Here is a 23,966-nt window from a genome sequence, read left to right as displayed (position 1 = left end):
ACAAACCCTGGGTAGAGGGCCTCTCCCTTCAGGAATCACTTGGCAGCATGGTCACTGATCAAAGTGGTCAAGGCACGAAGGACCAGGATGCCATATTAGGACGGTAGTGATTAGCGCAATGCTGTTACAGCTCGGGGCATCGGAGTCCAGTCCGGTGTTTTGTGTCCTCCCTGGGGAATGTGTGGTTTCCTTTCGGTGCTGCATTACCCGTTAGTAGATTGATTGGTCGTTGTAAATTATCCTGTGATTAGGCTCGGGTTAAATTGAGGATTGCTGGCAGCACTCCTCGAAGGGCAGGAAGAGCCTATTCTGTGCTGTATCTCTAAGTAAATAAAAATAAGTTTAAAAAAATTGGATCCGCAAGTGGAAATGTGCAAACAATCGTGAGGGGACGAACTTACTTGATTGGCAAGAATGACATCTCCTTATGGCAAATGGATCTGTCCCTGGCCACATTACAAAACTGACCAGGTGTGGTGTTTCTGGATATAAGGTGACACCTTCACACTGGAAACTCTGCCCACTGTCCCCAAAGCCTGTAGATCAAGTTAATGCTCAGTGTTGCCAGACGGTGCCTGGTCCTGTGAACTAAAGGCTAACAGGAGTAGAGCTCGTTAATCTAATTTGTGTTCCTCCCCGGATTCCCGTCATCCCAAAAGTCAGTTGTCAGCCAATAGGATTCACTCCATGGGATATCAAATAATGACTGATAGCTTTGGATACAGCAACAGTTATGGACCTGACATTCCTTCTGTAGTACTGGAGTTTGCATTCGCTGGTGCAATTACTCGTTCAGTTTTGAAATGCAGAATTCACTCTATTCATTCATAATTATATGCAAAAATAGATGTTAATGAGAGATGCTGGTGTTTATATTAACTACAATTCCCTTGTTGAATTTTCTAGGTCTAGAAGATGACGAATCCGTCAAACAGTATGGTGAGTGTATAATAACCGAAATAAATGCGCTATAACAATGAATAAACTCCCAGCTCTTGTAGATGTGCCTTGTAAAGAGACCATAAGGTATAGTAAGACATTAGGCCATTCAGGCCATCGAGTCTGCTGCACCATTCCATCTTGGCTATTTTATTATCCTTCTCAACCCCATTCTCCTGCCTTCTCCCTCTATCCTGGCTAAAGGAATTCCTCCTCATCTCTGTTCTAAAGGGACGTCCTTAATTTTTTTGAGGCTGTGCCCTCCAAAAAATAGACTCCTCCACTATTGGACACATCTGGTCTACCTCAGCCTTGCAATATTGACAGGTTTCAGTAAGGCACCAGCGGCTGAAGCTGCAGTACAGGGTTGTTAAATGATGTACTGAAAATTGACAAAGCATTTAGACCATAAGATATAGGAGAAGAATTAGGCTATTTGGCCCATCAAGTCTGCTCCACCATTTCATCATGGCTGATCCATTTTCCCTCTCAGCCCAAATCTCCTGTCTTCTCCCTGTATTCTCTCATGCCCTGACTAATCTGGAATCTAACAACCTCTGTCTTAAATATTCTCAGTGACTTGGCCTCCTCAGCCACTTGTGGCAATGAATTCCACAGATTCACCACTCTCTGGCTAAAGAAATTTCTCCTCATCTCTGTTCTAAATGGATATCCCTCTATTCTGAGGCTGTGTCCTCTGGTCTTTAGGCTCCCCATCATAGGAAACATCCTCACCACATCCACTCTGTCCAGGCCTTTCAAAATTCGATAGGTTTCAATAAGGTCATTCCTCATTTTTCTGAATTCCAGTGAGTAGAGGCCCAGAGCCATCAAATGTTTCTCATATGACAAGCCTTTCCGATCCGGAATCATTTTTGTGAACCTGTTTGAACCCTTTCCAATGGCAGCACATCATCTCTTAGTTATGAGGCTCAAAAGTGCTCTCAATACTCCAAATGAGGCCTCATCTACTGATTCTTGAAAGATCATTATATGTGCCTTCACAATATCTTCAGCCACCCCTTTCAGAACCCTGGGATGTATACCATCGGTTTAAGCGACTTATCTACCTTCAGTTTCCCAAGAACCTTCTGCCCAGTAATGGCAACTTCACACACTTCTGTTCCCCGACTCTCTGGAACTCCTGGCACACTGCTGGTGTCTTCCACAGAGAAGACTGATGCAAAATACTTAATCAGTTCATCCACAATTTCCTTGCCCCATTACTACCTCTCCAGCATCACTTTCCAGCGGTTCGATATCTACTTTTGCTTCTCTTTTACACTTTATCTGTCTGAAGTATCCTCTTCAATATTATCTGTTAGCTTACCTTCTTATTCTATTGTTTCCTTCTTTATGATTTTTTTAGTTGCCGCCTTTTGGTTTTCAAAAGTTTCCAAATCCTCTAACTTCCCACTAATTTTTGTTGTATTATGTGGCTTCCAATTACACATTGGTGATTATATAAAATTATAAGCAAGCATAGGAAAGGTAAATGACAAGAAAAATACCAGCTCTACACTCCAATCCCACACATGCAACGTCAACTCTTTACAGTAACAAAACATGACAAAGCCCTATTCTCCTACAACATCCAGCTAAAAAGCTAGGTGGTTAGCTAAAAGGTTTGCTAAAAAGCTAAAAAGTGGAGGGAGATTCGTAAGATTACTTAAACACACAGCCTCTGTTTGTAAAGGATAAGGAGATCTGTATCCCAGAATAATGCATTTCTCCATCACCTCAAATATAGCGGTGAGTCGTTTAGGACAGAGGGTCTGTTAGTTCTCTGATCATCTGAATTTGATTAGAACATAGAACCTGCGGTAGAACAGTACAGAACAGTACAGGCCATTCAGCCCACAATGTTGTGCCAACCATTTCCCTATTTCAAGATAAATACAACCCTTCTCTCCCACTTAACTCTCATTTTTTTCTTTCATCCATGTGCCTATCTCACAGTTTCTTTAATGCTTCCAATATGTCTGCCCCTACCAGCACACCTGGCAGTGCCGAGGTGTATGCCGAGGAAATTAAAGCTGTTCAGGCTCTCAACTCCAGATCCGTTTACGTCTATAGGGTTTACCCTGTCTCCATTCTTCAAGCAGTCCGCAACATTGAGGGAGAAGTTGTTTTCTTGATACCACTGTGTCAGGCTGATGACTTCTTCTCTGTAGGCTGCCTGATTATTATTTAATCTAACTCTGTAACATCAGTGTGGATCTGTAAGTACCAACCTTGGTTTCAAGATCTGTTTCCTTGTGAAATATTGCATGGGGAAAGGCTCTTTCCAACTGTACAAAGATGTGACATTCAATTTAATCACATAGCAAACACAAACTGTTTTTGCTTGAATTTACATAATATAAGTGACTTGCAACTTTTCAAAATGGGGAATAAAGGAAGAACAACCTGATGTTCATTTCCCATGCCTCCAGAGTCATAAAAAGAATCACAGAGTACTACAGCACAGATACAGCGGGACATTGATAGCGTCAGCTCAACAAGCTTTTTGAGGATGTGACTAAACACATTGATGAAGGAAAAACTGTAGATGTAGTGTATATGGATTTCAGCAAGGCATTTCATAAGGTCGCCCATGCAAGGTTTACTGAGAAAGTAATGAGGCATGGGATCCAAGGGGACATTGCTTTGTGGATCCGAAATTGACTTGCCCACAGAAGGCAAAGAGTGGTTGTAGACAGGTCCCATTCTGCATGGCGGTTGGTGACCAGTGGAATGCCTCAGGGATCTGTTCTGGGACCCTTACACTTCGTGATTTTTTATAAATGACCTGGATGAGGAAGTGGAGGGAGGGGTTAGTAAGTTTGCTGATGACATAAAGGTTGGAGGTGTTGTGGATAGTGTGGAGTGCTGTCAGAGTTTACAGAGGGACATTGATAGGATGCAAAACTGGCTGAGAAGTGGCAGATGGAGTTCAACCCAGGTAAGTGTGAACTGGTTCATTTTGGTAGGTCAAATATAATGGCAGAATATAGTATTAATGGTAAGACTCTTAGTAGTGTGGAGGATCAGAGGGATCTTGGGGTCTGAGTTCATAGGATACTCAAAGCAGCTGCACAGGTTGACTCTGGGGTTAAGAAGGCATGTGATGTATTGGCAAGCGGTAATGTTGCAGCTATATAGGATCCTAGTCAGACCTCACGGAGTACTGTGCTCAGTTCTAGTCGCCTCACTACAGGAAGGATAGGGAAGCCATAGAAAAGATGCAGAGGAGATTTACAAGGATGTTGCCTGAATTGGGGAGCATGCCTTATGAAAACAGGTTGAGTGAACTCGGCCTTTTCTCCTTGGAGCGACAGAGGATGAGAGGCGACCTGATAGAAGTGTATAAGATAATGAGAGGCATTGATCATGTGGATAGTCAGAGGCCTTTTCCCAGGGCTGAAATGATTGCCACAAGAGGACACAGGTTTAAAGTGCAGGGGAGTAGGTATAGAGGAGATGTCAGGGGTAAGTTTTTTACTTAGAGAGTATTGAGTGTGTGGAATGGGCTGCCAGCAACGGTGGTGGAGGCGGATATCATAAGGTCTTTTAAGAGACTTTTGGATAGGTACATGGTGTTTAAAAAAAAAGAGCCCAGTAATTTCTAAGGTTGGGACATGTTCAGCACAACTTTGTAGGTCAGACACCCTGAGCCAATAGGCTGGTCCTGGACTTATTTCCGCTTGACATGATTAACTTATTATTATTTAATTACTTATGGTTTTATATTGCAGTTTATAGAGCAGTTTAGGTAAGTACACGGATGGGAGGGATATGGAGTGCAGGTTGATGGGATTAGGCTGACTGATGTTTTGTGGACTAGATGAGCTGAAGGGCCTGCTTCTACGCTGTAGACACAGAGAACTCTGTGGAGACGTCGACTGCAGGATATCAACTGACCAACAAACAAAGAGAATGACCTTGTTATGTTTCGCTCCAACTGAGAAAGTGCAGTCTGGGCCTCCATTTAACATTTCTATGAAAAGATCACTTCTCCATCAGCCCAGCACCCCACGGCATTGCATTGAAATGGAGTCTGAACGTTGAGCCTGAGTCTTTCACTTATGTTCACCTCCTCTGCTAGGGAAGTAAGGTTACCCACCCTGACCTTGGGCTATCATAGAAAATGACCAATAACTTTGCACCAATAAGGTTATTAAAGTATATTTTTCTTAATTTTTTTAGGCCACTGGAAACCTCTTGTTGAGTCAGGTAAGTCATAATATTTAACAGAAATGTTATGAAAATGTTGAGGAATGTAGATTCCCTGTGCACCATCAGTTTAAACTCCTCTAAGCTGCAGAATGGTGAGAGTCAGAACAAACAGTGGCAGGGCATAGTTAGAGAGGGTGGGAAGTAGATTGGAAGGATATCACCAAGGAAGACCATCTCAGTGTTATTGTATGATAGATGTCTGAGTCAGTGAGCCCTCTGGAAGCTGGAGGCCAGACATGTCCTGAGGCTGGAGGACTGACTGTGAGTGAGTGGGTGAATGGGAACGAGGGAGCAATGGCCTGGCTTTACTGTTACTGTTGTTGTTGTTAGTGGAGGTGGTGTTGCTGGAGTTGGTGTTGGTGCTAATATTCTTGTTGCATGTGTTCTTCTGAACATTTTGGTCAAATTATGTTGGCCCTGGAATGTGCAGTGACACTGGTGGGGTGCCCCCAACATATCCCCAGGATGTGCTGGTTGTTAACACAAGTGGAGCATTTCACTGTATGTGTCAATGTACATGTGATAAATAAATGAATTTGAATGTAGTAATGGAGGACGTTTGTGAATAAAACTGGAATGTTGAAAATAATTAACAACAATATGATGTAAGAACATAAAGAGACCATTTGGCCCTTTGGTCTGATCCACCACTTCATCATGGATGATTTATTATCCATTTTAACCCTACCATCTCTGTGCAACATTTCACCCTGACTGATCAGGAATTCTATGAACCTTCATTTAAAAATACCCAAAGACCTGGCCTCCACAGTCGTCAAGTGGCAATGAAATCCACAGATTCACCACAATCCTGCTGAAGAAATTCCTCATCGTCTCTCTTCTGGGGGGGATGTCCTTCTATTCTGAGACTGTGCCCACTTGTCCCAGACCCCACCCCCACTATAGGAAACATCCTCTCCTTCTGCCCTTTATGTGAGCCTTTCAAGATGTTAGAGATTTCATTGAGCTTCTCTCTCCCCCACCCCCTCCAACACACCCATTCTTCCAAACTCCTGCAAATACAGCCTCAGAGCCATCACGTGTCAGTCCTCACGTGTTGACCCTTTCATTCCTGGAATCAGATTATCTTTCAGTCCCTTTGCACCCATACAACTTCTGATTTTTTAGAGCAGTGTCTGTGCTGGGGTTGTTTACTTTGGAAATCAGCTTCGGGTGAGACTTCAACTTTACGTGCCCCCGGTTAGTGTAATTATGCAGTCTGTTCTACACCCTTCAACCTAGTTACAACATGACCTACCTCGGGGGCGACCCAGCTAAATCCAATTTCAAATTTGATCGTTGCTCACTCAAAGAAAAATGAAGATTAGCTTTACTTGTCACATGTACATCAAAAACACAATGAAATGTGTCCTTTACATCAAATCGAATCAGTGAGGATTGTGTTGCCCCTTACCTCAAATGATGTATTTCACTGTATGTTTTGATGTAAAATGATGAATTAGTCGTGGGCATGCTACACTGGCACCGGAGCATAACGATGCTTGTGAGCTGTGCCCAGTACATCAGACTGTGTTGGTGGCTGATGCAGAGGTGCATTTCACTTTGATTTCATGTTTCGATGTACATGTGACAAATAAAGCTAATCATAAACTTCCAATTCAAATGAAGCTTGAACATTATGAGGAGAATTGCATGGTAATTCAATGTACAGAGAAAGTTTTTCCATACTAACTGGCTGTTTTTGTTTCCAGATTGGGAGATCATGTGTAAAAATCCAGGTAAGATCTTTGATTGATTTCGATGGGTATTTTGGCTCCATCTGAGGTCGCATCAGAATCAGAGTCAGGTTTGTCTACATCTGCGGCGTATGTTGAGAAACTGTGGTCTTGTGGCAGCAGTACATTCCAATCCATCATAATAAAGAATATATATATATATATAAGTATATGTATATATTTTGACAAATTAAATAAGTAGTGCAAACAGAGAGGGAAAATAGTTGAGGTTGTGCTCATAGGTTCACTGTCCATTCGGAAATCTGATGGCAGTGGGGAAGAAGCTGTCCCTGAATGTTGGGTGTGTGTCTTCAGGCTCCTGCTCCTCCTCCTCTGATGGTAGCAATGAGAAGAGGAAATGTCCTGGGACGTTGTGCTTCCTATGATGGATGGTACCTTTTCAAAATTCAAAGTACATTATTATCAAAGTATGTACATGATATACAACCTTGAGAGTCAACTACTTGCAGGCAGCCACAAAACGAAGAAACACAATGAAACCCACTGAAAGAAACCGCACAGAACAAAGACCATCAAACACCCAATGTGTGAGAAAAGATCAAATTCTGCAAACAGTAAAAACGTAAACAAATCACAGGTAGAGTCTCCGAAAGTGAATCCACAGCCACGGAGCCAGTTCAGCAGCACAACTGCATCACCTTTATATCTCCGTGATGGTGAGGAGGCTGGTGCCCGTGATGGAGCTGACTGAGTTTACAAATTTCTGCAGCATTTTTCCCATCCTCTGCAGTGGCCCCTCTACCAGACAGTGATGCAACCAGTCTGAATATTTTCCACAATACCGCTATTGAAATTTGCCAGTGTCTTTGGGAACATACCAAGTCTCATCAAACAAAAGAAAGATAGTCATTGTCAGACAGACAGACAGACATACTTTATTGATCCCGAGGGAAATTGGGTTTCGTTGTAGTTGCACCAACCAAGAATGGTGAAGAAATATAGCAAAATAAAACCAGAAGTAATTAAATAATAATAAGTAAATTAATCCAAGTGGAATTTAGTCCAGGAGCAGCCTATTGGCTCAGAGTGTCTGACACTCCGAGGGAGGAGTTGTAAAGTTGTAAAGTAAAATCCTCTTTTCAGACACCACCGTCAGAGAGTCCAATTCCACCCCCACAACACCACTGGCCTTGCGAATGCGTTTGTTGATTCTGTTGTTGTCTGCTACCCTCAGCCTGCTGCCCCAGCACACTACAGCAACATGATAACACTGGCCACCACAGACTCGTAGAACAACCTCAACATCGTCCAGCAGATGTTAAAGGACCTCCATCTCCTCAGGAAATAGAAATGGCTCTGACCCTTCTTACAGACAGCCTCAGTGTTCTTTGACCAGTCCAGTTTATTGTCAATTCGTATCCCCAGGTACTTGTAATCCTCCACCATGTCCACACTGACCCCTTGGATGGAAACGGGTCACTGGTGCCTTAGCCCTCCTCAGGTCCACCACCAGCTCCTTAGTCTTTTTGACATTAAGCTGCAGATGATTCTGCTCACACCATGTTACGAAGTTTCCCACCATAGCCCCATACTCTGCCTCATCTCCTTTTCTAATGCATCCAACTATGGCCAAGTCATCAGAAAACTTCTGAAGATGGCAAGACTCTGTTCAGTAGTTGAAGTCCGAGGTGTAGATGGTGAAGAGAAAGGGAGACAGGACAGTCCCCTGTGGAGCCCCAGTGCTGCTGACCACTCTGTCTGACACACAGTGTTGCAAGCGCACGTACTGGGGTCTGCCAGTCAGGTAATCAATAATCCATGACACCAGGGAAGCATCCACCTGCATCCCTGTCAGCTTCTCACCCAGCGGAGCAGGGCGGATGGTGTTGAACGCACTGGAGAAGTCAAAAAACATGACCCTCACAGTGCTCGCAGGCTTGTCCAGGTGGACATAGACATGGTTCAGAAGGTAGATGATGGCATCCTCAAATCCTAGTCGGGGCTGGTAGGCGAACTGGAGGGGTCTAAGTGTGGCCTAACCATAGGCTGGAGCTGCTCTAGAACAAGTCTCTCCAGGGTCTTCGTGATGTGGAGGTCAATGCCACCGGTCTGTAGTCATTGGAGCCACTGAGGCACGGCCTTATTTGTAATTACATCAAGCTGTCAGGCCCAGGCTAGACCTTCCGAAAAATAGACACACAGGAACTCGAAACCGCTCACCCTTCCCCCTACTGATTCCTCAATGGTGGGTATTCTCTCAACTTCCTCTTTCTGAAGTCTAAATCAATTCCTTAGCCTTACTGACAATGAGTGCAAGGTTATTGTTGTAACACCACTCAACCAGCTGATCTGTCTCACTCCTGTGCTTCTCCTCATCACAATATGTAATAGTTGTGTCATCAACAAATTTACAGATGTTGTTTGTGCAGTGCCTAGATACACATTAATGAATGCAGAGAGAGTAGAGCAGTGGGCTAAGGTGCACCAACGCTGTCGATTGTCCACGAGGAGGCCAATGTTATTTCCAATCTGCACAGGCTTTTCGTCAAGGATCTAGTTGCAGAGGAAGGTCCAGGGTTTGGAGCTTGTTGATTAGAATGAAGGATATGCTTTTGTTGCAATCAATAAACAGCAGCCTGACGTAAGTACTACTGTTGTTCAGATGACCTACGGCTGAATGGAGAACCAGTGAGATTGCATCTACTGTAGATTGATTATGGAAATTGGCAACTCTCAGTGGGTCCAGGTCCCTGCTTAAGCAGGAGTTGATTCCAGTTATGATCAATCTCTCAAAGCACTTCATCACAGTAGGTGTGAGAGCCACTTGGAAATTGTCATTACCAGTTCACCCTGCTGTTCTTGGACACTAGGAATATAGAGCTTAGCTCCTCCAGTCATTCCCAGACATTGGCCTGAAGTGGAATGTACACAACTTCCAGAATTGTCGTAGAAAATTCCCTCAGCAGATTAAAATGATGATATTTGACAGCCACATGTTCCAGGTTGGGTGAGCAGTACTGGGATAGAACTACCACCTTTGTGCACCACAATGAGTTAATCATAAAGCATATTCCACCGCCGCTGCTTTTAAATGGCAGAACAGTCCTGTCTTTGCAGAGAATGGTGAAGCTGCATCTAAAATGGAGAGTGGTAGCCATGTTTCTGTGACGTAGAGTACTTAGCAGTCGTTCCCTGATGTCCCTCTGGTACAGTAACCTTGCTCTGAGGTCTTCAGTTTTATTTTCCAGAAACTGTACTTTCACCAGCAGGATAGGCAGCAGGGGAGCGCTAAAGCTCTGCATTTTAATCCTATCTGGGTAGACCTGCTCGGCTTCTGCAGTCTATTTTCTGAAAGGGGAAATTCACTCTTGACCTGGCTCTGCATTCTGGGATCCACCAGTTATGAGTCTTGACAGAATGTTTACGTGTCTTAAAATGGTGTGATTACTGAAGTACCTCTGGCAGTGGATTTCAGCTGTGGTAGTCTTCAATGGGAAAATTTGACAATTCCAATTGGAGGTGCACACAAAGAGTCGCTGAATATTGGCACCATCTTGATGATCCATTTTGATCCATAAGCACCAGAATATGTATTTGAAAAGATCCCTCTCAACCCCCATGATGGGTACTTCGTAGTTTCTGATTTAGTGCTGCTGAAGGGGCTTCAGACACAGTTGGTACAAAAGGAAACAGGATATGCACCATCTAAATGTTCCATTTGGAATGAATGGCCAGTTGATGGCAGCTGCAGGGATGTAATATTGCCGGGAGCCAGAAATGAAAAGCTGCAACACCAGCTCTTAATAACTCCGGGATTTCCCCTGCAGTGAGAGTGAGACCCACCCACAAATGTGCCTCAGCATCCGTCATCCTCTCTCTGCCCGACTCTTGTTGCCCTCCATTCCTTCCAGATTGCATTCTTGTTTCTATTGATCTCATTCACTGATCATGTTGCTGCACAGTCTCTTTGGATCTCAGCTGCTCAGCAACATTTCAAATGTCACCTCTTTCCAAATTATTACTGAGCTTTGTCTCCAACTGCCAGACTGTGTCCATTTTTTCCCTTGCAAGGAGCAGGAATGCATAATGCCTCATCAGTCTAAGCCCACCTCTCCTATCATTTCCTGTTGGTGACCATCTATGTCAGTGTCAGGCCACTCATCCTGAGAAGTGAGATCCTAGAACGCTGCCTTTCTATCACTCCAGGTTCCTCTTTCTCAGACTATCAGTGTAGAACAGTTGGGTCCAATTCCTGATTCCCTCCTCAAGCCTGTTTTGGAGAATTTACCCATCCCATTCATGTGTGTACCCTGGCAAAGGTGTTCTCCTGGTCCAAGCTGACCAGGCAAGTATCCGCCCACTCTCTTGCACGTAGGTAGTTTGTATCTCTGAGGATTGCGTAGGACATAGAACAGTACAGCACAGGAACCAGCTTCCACCACAATGTTGTGCAGAGCCAATTAAATTAGTGATGGAGTGACCAACTGAACGAATCTCCTGAGCCAACATAATGACATATCCTTCCACTTTCCTCACTTGCAAAAGTCTCTCTAAACAACCCTAGAAAGTCAGTATATTTTATTTTTGTAAGTCATTTTCAATATGAATAAAGTATATTTTAATCCAAAAATGTATCAGGACTACAAAGTAATAGTATGAAGGGGACTGGGACTGATTTGGATTGCTCTGCTGGAGACTGACACAGTCTGAGTATCACAATGAGGAACTGCAAACAGTCCTTTCAGGTGAAGCAACAAGCATGTCCACACCATCTGTCAAAAGTGGGATTTCCAGGTGGCCAACTGTTTTAATTCCTATTCCCACATGTCAGTCCATGGCCTCCTCTTCTGCTCCGATGAGATCAATCGCTCTCAGGTTGAAGGAGCAACACCTCATATTCCATCGATTTAGCTCCAACCTGATGGCATGATTATCAATTTCTCCAACTTCTGGTAATTTGTTCCCCATTCCCCTTCCCTCATCGTCAATTTCCTATGCTGGCCACATAAATAGATTTAAATTATTCATTTATTCTCCTCACCTGCCTTTCACTCCTCCTGGGTTCCCTCTTCCTTCCCTTTCTCACAAGTTCCGCTCTATTCTCTATCAGATTCCTTCTTCTCCAGCCATTTACCATTATCACCTATCACCTCCCACCTCCTTATTTCCTGCCACTCCCCTACCCACTGACTTCACCTATCATGTTCTTGCTTCCCTGACATCGAGTTTCCTGTCTGATCCTTCACTTACTGACCTGGTGCTCTGGTTCCCAGCCCCCTGCACAACTGGTATAAACCATCCTGCCATCCTGAGTAGCATTAGCAAACCTGGCCAGGATATTCCCATTTCAGTTCAGGTGCAACCCATCCATCTAGTACTCTAGCCTAATTACAGGACAACTTTTAAGACGACCAATTAAGCTACTAACTGGTTAATGGGGAGAATGGACAAACTGCTCCCAGACGGCGCTGGAATTGAACGCTGAACTCCGTAATGCCCTGAGCTGTCATAGTGGTGAACTAATTGCTATACTACTGTGACAAATATGTAATTTGATAATAACTTTGCTTTGAATTTGATGTCTTACTTGAATGTTGCTGCTGGTTACTCTCAGCTTAGAACCTACATTATAACTGTTATCAACTTTTCCCATTTCTTGCAGCCTCTATAAAACTGGACACAGAAACAGCACATCGACAACTGGAGATATCAAAGGATCAGAAGAGTGTGAGACTGACGAACTCCCAGACAGATGTTCCTGAAAATGAGGAGAGGTTTACAGCCTGGGAATGTGTTTTGGGATCAGATGGATTCACGTCGGGGAAACATTATTGGGAGGTAGAAGTTGCGGGAAATCACAAGTGGTCTCTGGGAATTGCTGGAGAGAGTGCAAATAGAAAGGGTGACCTTACAGTAAAACCAAAGAATAAATTCTGGTCCATTGGGCAAAATGAGAAAGAAATCCATGCAAATGATAATGATAAATCGAATATCTCTTATCAAGAGATTCCCAGGAAGATAGGAGTTTATCTTGATTATGATACAGGGGTAGTTTCATTTTACGATGCAAACACCAAGTCTTTCCTCTACACATTCAATGAGAAATTCTCTGAGAAGCTTTACCCTTTCTTTCACACAACACATCAGAAGAGATGGCTGAAAATCTGTTCCAAGCAGGAAACAAAACCCAGTAATCATTCTAAAAATAATGTCATTTAACACAGCAGGTCTGTGCAATATGGATCAAGTATGTGTGGCTGAGAAGCTGGGGCAGGGGCAGGGCTCGGGTTCTTGGATCAATGGGATCTCTTCTGGGGGAGGTATGATCTGTACAAAAGGGGTGGGTTGCACATGAACCTGAGGGTGGGGCCAATATGTTCGTGGGTGGGTTTGTTAGAGCTGTTGGGGAGGGTTTAAACTGATTTAGCAAGGGGGTGGGAACCAGAATGAAGGGACTCAGGTTAGGACAGATGGTAAGAAAGCAAAGATAACATGCAGTCAGACTGTCAGGAAGGGCAGGCAGATGATAGGACAAAACTGCAGTCAGCAGGGTGAGTATCAGTGCATTAGGGGAGCAGAATCAAAAAGGGTAGCAAATACGGTACTCAAAGTATTAGATCTTAATGAAGCGAGAGTAAGAAATAGGGTGAATGATCTTGTTGCACTATTACAGGTTGTCGGGTATGAAGTTGTGTCCATGACTGAATCGTGGTTGCAGGTGGGAGCTGAATGCCCAAGGTTACACACTGTATCAGAGGGATAGGAAGGTAGCTAGAGGGGGTGGAGTGGCTCTTCTGGTAAAGAATGGAATCAAATCAGTAGAAAGATGTACAAAGGATTGGAAGAGGTTGAATCCTTGTGGGATGAGTTGAGAAAATGCAAGGGTTAAAGGACCCTGATGACAATTTTATGCAGGCCTTCCAACAGTAGCTGGGATGTGAATACAGATTTCAATGGGAAACTTTAAAAAGGCATGTCGAAAGGACAATATTATGATAGTCATGAGAGATTTAAACCTGCAGGTGTATTGGGAAAATTAGGTTGGTAATGGATCTCAAGAGAGTGAGGTTGTTGAATGCTTACAAGATGGCTTTTTAGAGCAGTTTGTCATTGAGTGTACAAAGGGATCAGAAATACTGGATTGGGTGCTATGTAATGAACCAGAGGCAGTTAGGGAGCTTAAGGTAAAAGAACCGTTAGGAGCCAGTGATCAAAATATGATTAAGTTCAACTTGAAATTTGATAGGGAGAAAGTAAATTCTGATGTAGCAGTATTTCTGTGGAGTAAGGGAAATTCCAGTGGTATGAGTGAGGTGTTGGCCAAAGTAAATTAGAAGGAGCTGCTGGCAGGGATGACGGCATAGCATAGCTTGAGTTTATGGGATAAATGAGGAAGGTGCAGGACAGATGGGTTCCAAAAACAAAGAGATACACAAATTGCAAAATTGTACAACCGTGGCTGACATGGGAAGTCAAAGCTAATGTAAAATCAAAAGAAGGGGCATACCACAAAGCAAAAATTAGCCGGAAGATAGATTGGTAATCTTTTAAAAACCTACAGAGTAACTAAAAGAATCATTAGAAGTGGAAAGATGAAATGTGAAAGCAGGCCAGCAAACAATATCAAAGTTGATAGTAAAAGCTTTGTCAAGTATGTAAAAAAATAAAAGAGAAATGAGAGAGGGTATAGGACTGCTGGAAAATGAGGCCATAGAAATAATTACGGGGGACAAGGAAATGTCAGATGAACTAATTGAGGATTTTGCATCAATCATCACTGTGGAAGACACTAGCAGTGTGCCAGGTGTTGTAGTGTGTGAAGGAAGAGAAGTCAGTGCAGTTACTATTACAAGGAAGAATATGGTCAAATTCTGGAATACCTGAGGGTACATGAGTCACCTGGAGCAGATGAACTGCACCCTAGGGTTCTGAAAGAGGTAGTGTTAGAGATTGTGGAGGCATTAGCAATGACCTTTCATAAATCATTGGACTCTTGCGTGGTGCCAGACAGCTGGAAAATTACAAATGTCACTCCACTCTTTAAGAAAGGAGGAAGGCAGCAGTAAACCTGACCTCAGCGGTTGGGGAGATGTTGGACTCAATGTTAAGGATGAGTTTATGGAGTATTTTGTGACACAGGGCAAGATAGGACAAAAATCTTGCCTGACGAACCTGTTGGAATTCGTGGAGGAGATTGCAAGTAGGATGGATAAAGGAATGCAGTGGATGTTGTATTTTTGGACTTTCAGAAAGTCTTTGGCATGTTGCCACACCTGAGGCTGCTTACCAAGTTAAGAGCCCATGGTATTACTGAAAAGTTACTAACATGGTTAGAGCATTGGCTGATTGGTGGGAGGCAGCGAGTGGGAATAAAAGGATCCTGTTCTGGTTGGCTGCCAGAGGCTAGCAGAATTCCACAGGGGTCGGTGTTAGGACCACTTCTTTTTATGCTGTATATCAATGATTTAGATGATTGAATGGATAGCTTGCTGCCAAGTTTACAGATAATACGAAGATTGCAGGTGAAGCAGGTTGTGTTGAGGAAACCGATAGGCTGCAGGAGGACTTAGTCTGATTAGGAGAATGGGGAAGAAAGTGGCAAATGAAATACAATGTTGGAAAATGCATGGTCATGCACTTTAGTAGTAGAAATAAATGTGCAGACTATTTTCTAATTGGGGGGAAAATCCAAAAATCTAAGAGGCAGAGGGACTTGGGAGTCCTTGAGCTGAACACCTAAAGGTTAACTTGCAGGTTGTGTCAGTAGTGAGGAAGGCATTGCAATTTTAGCATTTATTTCAAGAGGTCTGGAATACAAGAGCAGGGATATGTTGCTGAGACTTTATAAGGCACTGGTAAGGCCTCACCTTGAGTATTGTGAACAGCCTTGGGCTCCTCATCAACGAAAATATGTGCTGGTATTGGACAGGGTCCAGAGGATGTTCACAAGGATGATACCAGACATGAAAGGGTTATCATAGAAGGAATATTTGATGGATCTCAGTCTGTACTTGCTGGAATTTTGAAGGATGAAAGGGGATCTCATTGAAACATTTCGAATGTTGAAAGGCCTAGACAGTAGATATGAAAAGGATGTTTTCCATCATTCAGGAGTGTAGGACAAGAGGGCACAGCCTCATGATAGAAGGACGTACATTTAAGATACAGATGCGGAGAAATTTGTGAATTTGTGGAATTTGTTATCACATGCATCTGTGGAGGCCAGGTCCTGGGTGTATTTAAGGCAGAGATTAATAGGTTCCTGACTGGACATGGCATCAAAGATTACAGGGAGAAGGCTGGGGAATAGGGCTGAGGAGGGGGAAACAAGGATCACCCTTGTTTGAATGGTGGAGTAGACTCAATGGGCCAAATGGCCTACTTCTGCTCCTATGTCTTATAGCTTTATGGTCTTATAAATATGTAAATATGGGAGTTCGTTGAGCAATACACACAAATTGCTGGCACCATCTGTGGATGGGAGTAGATGGGTGACATTTTGGACTAAATCATCATCAGGAATAGAAAGGAGGGAGGAAGACAGAATAAAAGATGGGGTGGGGGAGGAGTACAAACTGGCAGGGGATCGGTGAGACCAGGTGAGCTCATATTCCATCTGGGTAGCCTCCACCCTGACGACATGAACATCAATTACTCTAAGTTACAATATTTTCCCCCTCCAACTTTTCTTTTGCTCCATTTCTCATTCTGTCTCCCCTTTTACCCTTTCCCTTCTCTTCACATCATAAAATTAAGGTAATAGAAAACAGTGAGGTGATATTAATGATAGATTTTAAATATTAAAGATCAGCTTCATTTGGTGCATGTACATTGAAACATATTCACTGTACTCAGTGATGCGTTGTTTGAATCAAGGACCATCACAGTGTGCTGGGGACAGGGGCACCATGCCTCTGGCGGCAGCAACACATGCTACTAACCCCATCCCATACATCTCTGGAATGAGGTAGGGAACTGTATCAAGACTGATGAAGGGTCTCAGCCCAAAACGTCGACTGTTTACTCTTTTCCATAGATGTTGTCTGTCCTGCTGAATTCCTCCAGCATTTTGTGTGTGTTGCTTCATCGAAAATATCACTTATTTTATTATTCTGTTTCACAAAGTTTACTGCCTCCTGTGTAAGCAACAGTAAGACCTATTTTATAAATCAAAATAAACTTTATTAATAATAAAATATTTACAAAAATAAACCATGCTATGTCTTTAAGTTCTTACATTCATAGTCAATGCATTACACATTGTTTATTGCATTCCTTACAACCATTAGGAGTGGGCTGTTAACTGCTACAATAATTGAAGAGCTTTCTCATCCAACCCAGACTTGTCCTGTCCAGTAGGGGAAGAACCCTATATGGTACTATGTTGAGGGCAACATCAGATGTGTTTTTGCCCCTGTTGTCCAAGGACTTACCCACTGTGACCCATCTGACTCACTCCATTTTGCATCCCAAGGGAGTTCTGGGGATTCCCAGCAGGAGGATTGGAGGATGTTTCACAGTTGCATCAAGTGCAGCAGCGCTGATAGCACCTCACACCTGATAGGTGTTCTTCCCAGTTATCGACAAGGAACACCCTCCCACAGTCCCAATTTCTCTTCTACCTTCCCAATCCACTCCAGCCAGTACTTCTTGTATTGGTCCAGTTGCCAAAGAGCACGGCCTCAATCTTCATTCAGTTAACCCTGGCCTCCGATGCCAACTCAAACCAATCGCAGATGCTGATCAATTTGTGAACTAACCTTGGATCTGAACAGAAGATGGTGATGTCTTGTACTGGGAAGATGGGTTCCTTGGCCAGGTAATAATGACCTGTGCTGATCAACTGACTACGGTATTCACTACAATCTTTAACCTCTCGCTTCAGCGGTACGTGGTACCCACCTGTAATCAGTATTACAGTTGAACAAAGGGGACTATAGAGCCATGAGGGAGGAGCTGGCCTAAGTTGACTGGAATGATACCCTAGCTGCAATGACAGTGGAACGACAATGGCAGGTATTTCTGGGAACAATTCAGAATGTTCAGGGTCAGTTCATTCCAAAGAGGAAGAATGATTCTAAGGGGAGTAGGGGGCAACCATGGCTGACAAGGGAAGTCAAGGACAGTATAAAAATAAAAGAGAAGTATAATATAACAAAGATGAGCGGGAAGCCAAAGGATTGGGAACCTTTTAAAGAGTAACAGTAGATAACTAAAAAGGCAATATGAAGAGAAAAGATGAGGTATGAAGGTAAGCTAGCCAAGAATATAAAGGAGGATAGTAAAAGCTTCTTTAGGTATGTGAAGAGGAAAAAAAAATAGTTAAGACCAAAGTTGGGCCCTTGAAGGCAGAAATGGGTGAATTTATTATGGGGAACAAGGAAATGGCAGATGAGATGATCAGATACTTTGGATCTGTCTTCACCAGGGAGGACACAGACAATCTCCCAAATATAATAGTGGTCAGAGGACCTAGGGTAATGGAGGAACTGAAGGAAATTCACATTAAGCAGAAAATGGTGTTGGGTAGACTGATGGGACTGAAGGCTGATAAATTTCCAGGGCCTGATGGTCTGCATCCCAGAGTACTTAAGGAGGTGGCTCTAGAAATCGTGGATGCATTGGTAATCATTTTCCAATGTTCTATAGATTCAAGATTAGTTCCTGAGGATTGGAGGGTAGCTAATGTTATCCCACTTTTTAAGAAAGGAGGGAGAGAGAAAACAGGGAATTATAGAGCAGTTAGCCTGACATCAGTGGTGGGGAAGATGCTGGAGTCAATTATAAAAGATGAAATAACAGCATATTTGGATAGCAGTAACAGGATTGGTCCGAGTCAGCATGGATTTACGAAGGGGAAATCATGCTTGACTAATCTTCTGGAATTTTGTGAGGATGTAACTATGAAAATGGACAAGGGAGACCCAGTGGATGTAGTGTACCTGGACTTTCAGAAAGCCTTTGATAAGGTCCCACATAGGAGATTAGTGGGCAAAATTAGAGCACATGGTATTGGGGATAGGGTACTCACGTGGATAGAAAATTGGTTGGCAGACAGGAAACAAAGAGTAGGGACTAACGGGTCCTTTTCAGAATGGCAGGCAGTGACTAGTGGGGTACCGCAAGACTCGGTGCTGGGACCACAGCTATTTACAATATACATTAATGATTTAGATGAAGGGACTAAAAGTAATATTAGGAAATTTGCAGATGGCACAAAACTGGGTAGCAGTGTGAAATATGAGGAGGATGTTCTGAGAATGCAGGGTGACTTGGACAGGTTGGGTGAGTGGGCAGATGTGGATAAATGTGAGGTTATCCACTTTGGTGGCAAGAACAGGAAGGCAGATTACAATCTGAATGGTGTCAAGTTAGGAAAAGGGGAAGTACAACGAGATGTGGGTGTCCTTGTTCATCAGTCACTGAAAGTAAGCATGCAGGTACAGCAAGCAGTGAAGAAAGCTAATGGCATGTTGGCCTTCATAACAAGGGGAGTTGAGTATAGGAGCAAAGAGGTCCTTCTGCAGTTGTACAGGGCCCTGGTGAGACTACAGCTGGACTATTGTGTTCAGTTTTGGTCTCCAAATTTGATGAAGGACATTCTTGCTATTGAGGGAGTGCAGCGTAGGTTCACAAGGTTGATTCCCAGGATGGCATATGTCAAAAGATTGGAGCAACTGGGTTTGTATACAGTGGAATTTAGAAGGATGAGAGGGGATCTGATTGAAACATGTAAGATTATTAAGGGATTGGATGCGCTAGAGGCAGGAAACATGTTCCTGATGTTGGGGGAGTCCAGAACCAGAAGCCACAGTTTAAGAATAAGGGGTAGGCCATTTAGAACAGAGTTGAGGAAAAACTTTATCACCCAGAGAGTTGTGGATCTGTGGAATGCTCTGCATCAGAAGGCAGTGGAGGCCAATTCTCTGGATGCTTTCAAGAAAGAGTTAGGTAGAGCTCTTAAAGATAGTGGAGTCAAGGGATATGGGGAGAAGGCAGGAATGGGGTACTGATTGTGGATGATCAGCCATGATCACATTGAATGGTGGTGCTGGCTCAAAGGGCTGAATGGCCTACTCCTGCACCTATTGTTTATTGTCACCTATTCAAGCAGGTTTCAATTATACTGGTGGCCAAGAAGACATGGGGAGTCCTCTTGTGCTTACATCCACAGTGATGAAGCATATTAGCTCCCGCCTGAGAAGCAGCTTAGATCCGCTCCAATTTCCCTTCCATAGCGCAGATCCACAGTACATGCCATCTTATTGGCACTTCACTCAACCCTGGAACATCTGGACAGCTGAGATGCATACATCAGCTTGTAGGCAGCACGGCACATGGCAGCAGCGGCCTTTCAGATCTGGTGCTACCTTAATTTAGTTTTTTAATTCAATTTAATTTAAATTAAATTTACCACATTGATGTTGCCCTAATCTCTGAAGTTAGAAACATAGAAAAACTACAACACAATACAGGCCCTTCGGCCCACAATGCTGTGCCGAACATGTACTTACTTCAGAAATTACCCAGGGTTACCCTCTATTTTTCTAAGCTCCATGTACCTATCCAGAGACCCTAACGTATCTGCCTCCACCATCATTGTCGGCAGCCCATTCCACACACTCACCACTTTGTGTAAAAAACTTACCCCTGACATCTCCTCTGCACCTACTTCCAAGCACCTTAAACCTGTATCCTCTCGTGATAGCCATTTCAGCCTGGGAAAAAGCCTCTGACTATCATGAATGAATGAATGCCTCTCATCACCTTATACACCTAAGTTGTGTTCTTTAGCCTCTTCTATGACTTAGCTTTCAGTCTGTGATGAGTGGTAATTGGCTGCAAGGAAGAGAGCGCTGGGTGTAGAGTATCTACATTTGCTGATGATACTAAATTGAGTGGGAAAGCAAATTGTGCAGAAGGTTCTGAGGGTCTGGAGAAGATATATATAGGTTAAGTGAGTGGGCAAGGGTCTGGTAGACGGAGTACAATGTTGGTAAATGTGAGGTCATCCACTTTGGAAGGAACAATGGAAGAGCAGATTATCATTTAAATGGTAAAAAGTTGCAGCATGCTGCTCTGCAGAGAGACTTGGGACTGCCTGTGTAAGACTCACTGGAGGTTGGTTTACAGGTACAGCAGGCTATCGAGAAGGCAAATGGAATGCTGGCCTTCATCGCTGGAGGGATGGATTCTAGGAGCTGGGAGGTAATGCTGCAAATGTACAGGGTACTGCTGAGGCTGCACCTGGAGTACTGTGTGCAGTTCTGGTCTCCTTACTTGAGGAAGGATCTACTGGCTTTGGAGTCGGTGCAGAGGAGGCTCATCAGGTTGATTCCAGAGATGAGTGGAGTTTAGAAGAATGAGAGCAGATCTCAAAACATACAAAATTATGAAAAGGCAAGATAAGATAAAGGCAGGAAAGTTGTTTCAACTGGTAGGTGAGACTAGAACTGGGGGACATAGCCTCAAGATTCGAGGGAGCAGATTTAGGTGGAGATGAGGAGGAACTGCTTTTCCCAGAGAGTGGTGAGTCTTTGGAATTCTCTGCCCCAGGAAGCAGTGGATGCCACATCAGTAAGTATATTTCGTACAGGGTTGGATAGATTTTTGCATAGTCGGGAATTACGGGTTATGGGGAAAAGGCAGGTAGGTGGAGAATCAGCCATAATATTATGGGATGTTGGGGCAAGCTCGAGCGGCCAGATGGCCTACTCCTGTGCCTATTTCTTATGTTCTGACATTCTGACTGTGACTAACCAACATTTCCCAGCTACAATTTCCATTGGACTTACCCAGCGATGGTCAGTGTTGTTGAAGTTTCTCAGCAGTTTCACTGGGGAATCTTCCAGAAGAACTGCAATAAACCCACACAGGAACAATATTTTTACTAATATGATACTGTAAAGCTAGTACCTTTATTTTATTGAATACTATACTGTTTTGGAGTATGTAATAAACTTTACTAATCTAATTATGGAAATCTTGAGAATAATTTCACTTTTTTAATACAAATTTGTTGGTTAGAAATGTTCCCTACAATTCTAAAGTGAGGTGGGGGCTCCATGCTGAACCTGGTGCTCCTTTGCCCAGTAACTTGTTCCCACCTTGTGTGGAGAGGCCAAGGGCATTTTTTCTCAGGTTATTGGGAGTGGAGTTGGTGAACATTGGTGCTGAGGACAGTGGAGGAGGGGATGCTCACAACTTCCCACCACTGACAGGACTATTCATATTCATATTCATTTTCTCTCTCTCTCTCTCTCTCTCTCTCTCTCTCTCTCTCTCTCTCTCTCTCTCTCTCTCTCTCTCTCTCTCTCTCTCTCTCTCTCTCTCTCTCTCTCTCTCTCCCTCTCTCTCTCTCTCTCTTCTCTCCCCCCCCCCTTCACCCCTCTTACTCCCCCTCACTGCTGCCATCACTCCTCCCCTTCTCCCAGCTTCTCAGCCTCTCGACTCTTCAGCTGTTATCTCCTTCACGTCTGGCATTCACCAGAAGTTCAAGGAAGCAAAACATCAACACGTCCTCAAGAATAATTGATGTACCAGTCTTGTAAATTGAGAAAGCAAAGTTTGTTTTGCATCCAGCAATATTTGTGAGTCTAGGTCATCATTAGGATGTATGCCAAATTGATGGCGTATAAGTGATATGATCCTGCAAATGAATGTTAAACAGGGTGTGAACAGCAATTCAGGAACATCTTGTACAAAGGCCCTTTACTGCAAAATCTGCAGTTTGGGTTCTGTGCATCTGACAGTCGACCTTCCATACAAATCTATTAGAGAACACTGTAGGTTTTCCCAAATAAAAATAGTGAAGAAGCCATGTTATGTTTAAGAAAATCCATAACAACTCATTTATTATACTCCAAACCCTGAACACAAAGTGTGGTTAAAAAAAAAATTACATAATTATATCAGACCAGCCTCTTAAAGTGAAACGCCAACTCAATATCAGTGGTTGTGAATTCTATATGTTTCCATTAATTACATTACACTACACAGCCTTCCCCCTCCACATAGTTCACTAAAACCGGCATTGTGAACCTGTCCGGAGTTTGGACGAGCCTCCCAGCTCAGGTTCTGTGTTCCATGGGAGGAGGAACAGCAGGTGCCTCGGCTCCTCCAGAGGAGTGTCATGTGATGCAGGCCATGCTAGTGGAATTCTTGGTGGGTCTGTTTAAGGCAATCTATGGAAGTACATTCAGGTTTACCCCTCTTCTTTATGATAAAAAGTGTCTTCTCCCCATTCAAAATGGGCCATCATAAGAGGTCTAAGGGGATGTTGGTGTGCATCATGGCAGGCTAAAACAAATGAGGTGGAACGTAGGTCAACAGGAACCCAAGAGTGCTGTACACCATGATGGGAGGTAGGAATAGGTGGAAAGGAATTGAATTTACTGAGGAGGCTGGAACGCTTTGAATGGCCGACAAGGCAGTTGTGGTGTCAGGAATGAAATCTCCTGGGTCTCGTAACGGTTGCCCTTATACCAACAGCCATGGGTGACAGCAGGCCCTATTTCAGAGCTGTTCTGAGCCCCGCAGATGATCATTCCCATGAGATAATATAGTATAGTATATTCACATACTATATTGTTTATTACAACTATTACTATACTATAGTATAGTATAATACATAGTATAGAATATGGTATTAATGGTAAAACTATTGGCAGTGTGGAGGATCAGAGTGATCAGGGTCCAAGTCCATAGGACACTCAAAGCTGCTGCGCAGGTTGACTCTGTGGTTTAGAAGGCATACAGTGCATTGGCCTTCATAAACTGTGGGATTGAGTTTAAGAGCCAAGAGGTAATGTTCCAGCTATATAGGACCCCGGTCAGACCCCACTTGGAGTACTGTGCTCAGTTCTGGTCACCTCACTTCAGGAAGGATGTGGAAACTATGGAAAGGGTGCAGAGGAGATTTACAAGGATGTTGCCTGGATTGGGGAACATGCCTTATGAGAATAGGTTGATCAAAGTTGGCCTTTTCTCCTTGGAGTGGCAGATGATGAGAGGTGACCCGATAAAGGTGTACAAGATGATAAGAGGCATTGATTGTGTGGATAGCCAGAGGCTTTTTCCCAGGGCTGAAATGGCTAACGTGAGAGGGCATTT

The 23,966-nt window shown here is 43.5% G+C and overlaps 1 protein-coding gene across 2 annotated transcripts in view; it reads left to right on the top strand.

The window, feature by feature from the left end:
- LOC132394664 (butyrophilin subfamily 3 member A3-like) overlaps positions 1 to 17,070 on the top strand; it is a 45,517-nt gene extending 28,447 nt beyond the window's left edge. For both annotated transcript variants that reach the window (XM_059971024.1, XM_059971025.1), the window contains exons 6-9: positions 907 to 939; positions 5,128 to 5,154; positions 6,870 to 6,896; positions 12,517 to 17,070. In XM_059971024.1, the coding sequence (XP_059827007.1) occupies positions 907 to 939; positions 5,128 to 5,154; positions 6,870 to 6,896; positions 12,517 to 13,073 (644 nt within the window). In that variant the 3' untranslated portion in view covers positions 13,074 to 17,070. The remainder of the gene's footprint in view (positions 1 to 906; positions 940 to 5,127; positions 5,155 to 6,869; positions 6,897 to 12,516) is intronic.
- Positions 17,071 to 23,966: the final 6,896 nt, after the last annotated feature.

The sequence above is a fragment of the Hypanus sabinus genome, chromosome 5 (genome assembly GCF_030144855.1).
Source record: "Hypanus sabinus isolate sHypSab1 chromosome 5, sHypSab1.hap1, whole genome shotgun sequence".
NCBI classification, from domain to species: domain Eukaryota; kingdom Metazoa; phylum Chordata; class Chondrichthyes; order Myliobatiformes; family Dasyatidae; genus Hypanus; species Hypanus sabinus.
The sequence above is the reverse complement of the archived record's forward strand: the minus strand, read 5'-3'. Positions and strand labels throughout refer to the sequence as shown.